This window comes from Scyliorhinus canicula, chromosome 13 (assembly GCF_902713615.1).
Source record: "Scyliorhinus canicula chromosome 13, sScyCan1.1, whole genome shotgun sequence".
Classification (NCBI taxonomy): domain Eukaryota; kingdom Metazoa; phylum Chordata; class Chondrichthyes; order Carcharhiniformes; family Scyliorhinidae; genus Scyliorhinus; species Scyliorhinus canicula.
In genome coordinates, this window is record NC_052158.1 from 20,720,738 (window position 1) to 20,724,455 (window position 3,718).

Consider the following 3,718-nt stretch of genomic DNA (forward strand, 5'->3'; position numbering starts at 1 on the left):
TTATAATTCAGGACCAGCAAGTACGTGTGAGGACGAAAGATAAGGGTGGTAAGTATAGGGAACCCTGGATAATGAGGGATATTATGAACTTTGTCAAAAAGAAAAAGGAAGCATTTGTCTAAAAGTCTTAGGACAGATGAAGCGCTTCAAGAATATAATGCAAGTAGAAAGGAACTTAAGGTAGGAGTTAGGAAGGCTAAAGGCGTCATGAAATGTCATTGGCAAACAGGATTAAGAAAAATGCTAAATCGTTTTACACAAATGTAAAGGTAGCCAGAGAAGGGTTTGTGCATTCAAGGATATTGGAGGGAATCTATGTATGGAACTTGAGGAAATGGGAGAGAAATGAAATGAATACTTTGCCTCAGTATTCACCAAAGAGAAGGACTCGGTGGATCTGGAGTATAGGGTAAAGTTTGTAGACATTCTGAGTCATGTTGATACTAATAAAAAGGAGGTGTTGGTCATCTTAAAAATTATTGAAGAAGATATGTCCCAGGGCTTGATGGAATCTACCCAGAATACTGAGGGAGGCAAGGTGAAGTTCCAGAGGACTGGAGAGTAGCCAATATTGTTCCATTGTTTAAGAAGGGCAGCAGGGATAATCCAGGAAATTATAGGTCGTTGAGCCTTACATCAGTGGTGTGGAAATATAGGAAAAGATTCTTAGAGCTAGGATTTACTCACATTTGGAAACAAATAGACTTATTAGTGATAGGCAGCATGGTTTTGTGAAGGGGAGGTCGTGCCTCACTAATTTGATCAAGTTTTTCGAGGAAATGACAAAGATGATAGATCAGGGGAAGGCAGTAGGTGTTGTATACATGGACTTCAGTAAAGCCTTTGATGAGGTACCTCATGGTAGACGGGTACAAAAGTCACACGGGATCAGAGGAGAGCTGGCAAGTTGGATACAGACCTTGCTTGGGCACAGAAGACAGAGGGTAGCAGTAGAAGGGTGCTTTTGTGAATTGAAGGCTGTTACTAGCGGCATTCCACAGCGATCAGTTCTGGGGCCGTTGTTGTTCATGTGTATATAAATGATTTGGAAGAAAATGTAGCTGATCTGATTGGTAAGTTCACAGCTGACACAAAAATTGGTGGCGTTGTGGATAGTTAAGAGGATAGTCAGAGAATACAGCAGGATATAAACTGGTTGGAGTCTTGGGCGGAGAAATGGCAGATGGAGTTTAATCCGGACAAGTGTGAGGTAATGCACTTTGGAAGGTCCAATGCAAGTAGGAATTGCACAGTAAATGATAGAACTCTTGCGAGTACTGACAGGCAGAGAGATATGGGCGTGCATGCCCACCGATCACTGAAAGTCGCAGTGCATTTGGATAAGGTGGTCAAGAAGGCATACGGCATGCTGGCCTTCATCGGTCGGGGCATTGAATATAAAAATTGACAAGTCATGTTGCAGCTTTACAGGACCTTAGTTCAACTTCATTTGGAATATTGTGTACAATTCTGGTCGACACACTGCAAGAAGGATGTTGGTGCTTTGGAGAGGGTACAAAAGCGGTTTACAAGGATGTTATCTGGTATGGAGGGCATTAGCTATGAGGAGAGGTTAAATAAACTTGGTCTGTTCTCACTGGAATGACGGAGGTTGAGAGGCCAGCTGATAGAGTTCTGCAACATTATGAGTGGAATGGACAGAGTGGATAGTCAGATGCTCTTTCCAAGGGTAGGAGTCAAGTACTCGGGACATAGGTTTAAAGTGTGTGGGGGAAAGTTTAGAACTGATGTGCGAGGCAAGTTTTTTTGTGAAGAGGTGGTGGGAGCATATTGGCATTTAAGGGGCACGATATTGGCATTTAAGGGGCATCTAGACAAATATATGAATAGGGTGGGAATGGAAGGATACGCACTCCGTAAGTGCAGACGGTTTTAGTTTAAGCAGGCTTGGAGGGCCGCAGGGCCTGTTCCTCTGCTGTATTGATCTTTGTTCTTTATAGAATGTTCGAGTTGGTTTGAAACATTTTCCACTGAAATTAATTTGGAAGACAACATGCCACTAGAGGAGAGGGGTGGGGAAATTCCTTCGCAAAATTGGATAAACGTAAAGATGGAGTCAAACATATAGGATCCCAGATCGGAAACTTATTTCCCCAAGCAATGTGGGGAAAACAGGATTTACAGCGATACAGGCACAAGGGTGGTGTGTGGACAAGTGTGAGGTAATACAAGTAGGAGTTACAATATGTAAGAGCAGCGTTAATGTTATTACAGGCCAGATCAGTAACAAAGGGGCTGGGGTAGGAGTTACTTTCTCATGGATTATTCCCAATGAGGAGGTAAAAACTTTACGATGTGGATCACCCAGGGCGCCGGGAATTCCAAGGAGCAGGAAAGGAATACAATTGTCGACTTTGTAATTGGAAGGAGACATTTTGCCCTCAGCATTGTTCTTGGTTTAGTTTGGGAGTCGGTGCTGCTGATCAAATATACACCTGAGATCTGCCGTAAAACCTATAGTTACTGATAAAATGAGATGGTGTCAGCAGCGAATCGAATGGTGCAGCTGGAGCAGCGGTTCAGCCTGTGGTCTGATGTTTCTTTTGAGGGGGGGGGGGGGGGGGTGAGCCACAGTGGGGAGGGACGGTATTGGATTGATCTGTGCACCAACACATCCTCAAAGTTACTTTCATTCTTAGTAATTTAATTTAAACAGATTTTTTAACGCGTGCCTGCAAATTGTAGAGTTAATCTGTCAAAGCTTGTTCCCTGGGTGAATTGCTGACAATCTCAGAGACACTTGTTGGCATTGGTCACTTCCACTGCTGCCAGCTCCCAGCCACAGGCTGCTGCACCCAGTCACCTGGACACAGTGGCCCCATCTCATTGGCATCTTCTCGCTGTCTCCTTACTTTGATGTGGGGAGATGGACAGAGAAACCAATCGCTTCGTTAACTTCACCAGCGGGTGCACTTTTTAAGCAGTTACTTTATTTCCATTTTCGGTCCGTACTTTGATTTTTTTTTAAACTGTGAAGGTATTTCTGCAGCTAGTTTCAGTTAACTATGTATGGCTGACGGTGTTTACTGGGGCTGGGGTTAATCACCCTCCCGGACCAGTGAGTGAAGCTAATCACAGTTCATTTTCATTTAGTGTGTCTCCTGTGAACAGGTAAATTCCCCGTCAGCCCCTGTGCACCAGTTAATGTTCCAATTAAAGAGGTAAATGAGCTTTTAAGTGTAGCGGGGATTTATTAATAAATAGGGTTATCTTTAATTTAACGATTACTAATTATTAAAGCGCAAAATGCTCTCTGTGTTATATGAATGTGCGGATAACAGTGTCGGATTTCTAAACTGGATTCTCCTAAATCTGTCCTTTGGTTTTGGCGTTGAACATCTTCCACCTCTGATAGACGATAATGCAGCGTCTGAACATTAGTGAGGGCAGTGGAGATTATTAGAGCTGAACAAACTGTTACAGGAAAGACAAGTTGTCACAAACCCTATAACAGTCCATTGCTGGTGATGCTGAAGAGCAGTTGTAGGTAGACTGTAGCGGGTTAGCTGACTTGAGGGTGATTCGGTTTTTATACATTATTAGATCATTGGGATAAGCCACAAGTTTAAACATTTCGCTCCTCGAGAACCTCTCCCCCCAGTCTTTTCAACCCAGCTCTCTATCACCACACCCACTTGTTCCTTTCTGCCTCTACTGCGGGTTCCATTCATTGGCAGCTCGCGTCCCAACTGCTCCA

General features: G+C 43.6%; 1 protein-coding gene across 1 annotated transcript in view; it reads left to right on the forward strand.

The window, feature by feature from the left end:
- LOC119976513 overlaps positions 1–3,402 on the forward strand; it is a 13,612-nt gene extending 10,210 nt beyond the window's left edge. Inside the window, exon 5 of the mRNA XM_038817058.1 lies at positions 3,262–3,402. Coding sequence (XP_038672986.1) covers positions 3,262–3,402 — 141 coding nt within the window. The remainder of the gene's footprint in view (positions 1–3,261) is intronic.
- The last annotated feature ends 316 nt before the right edge of the window (positions 3,403–3,718 follow it).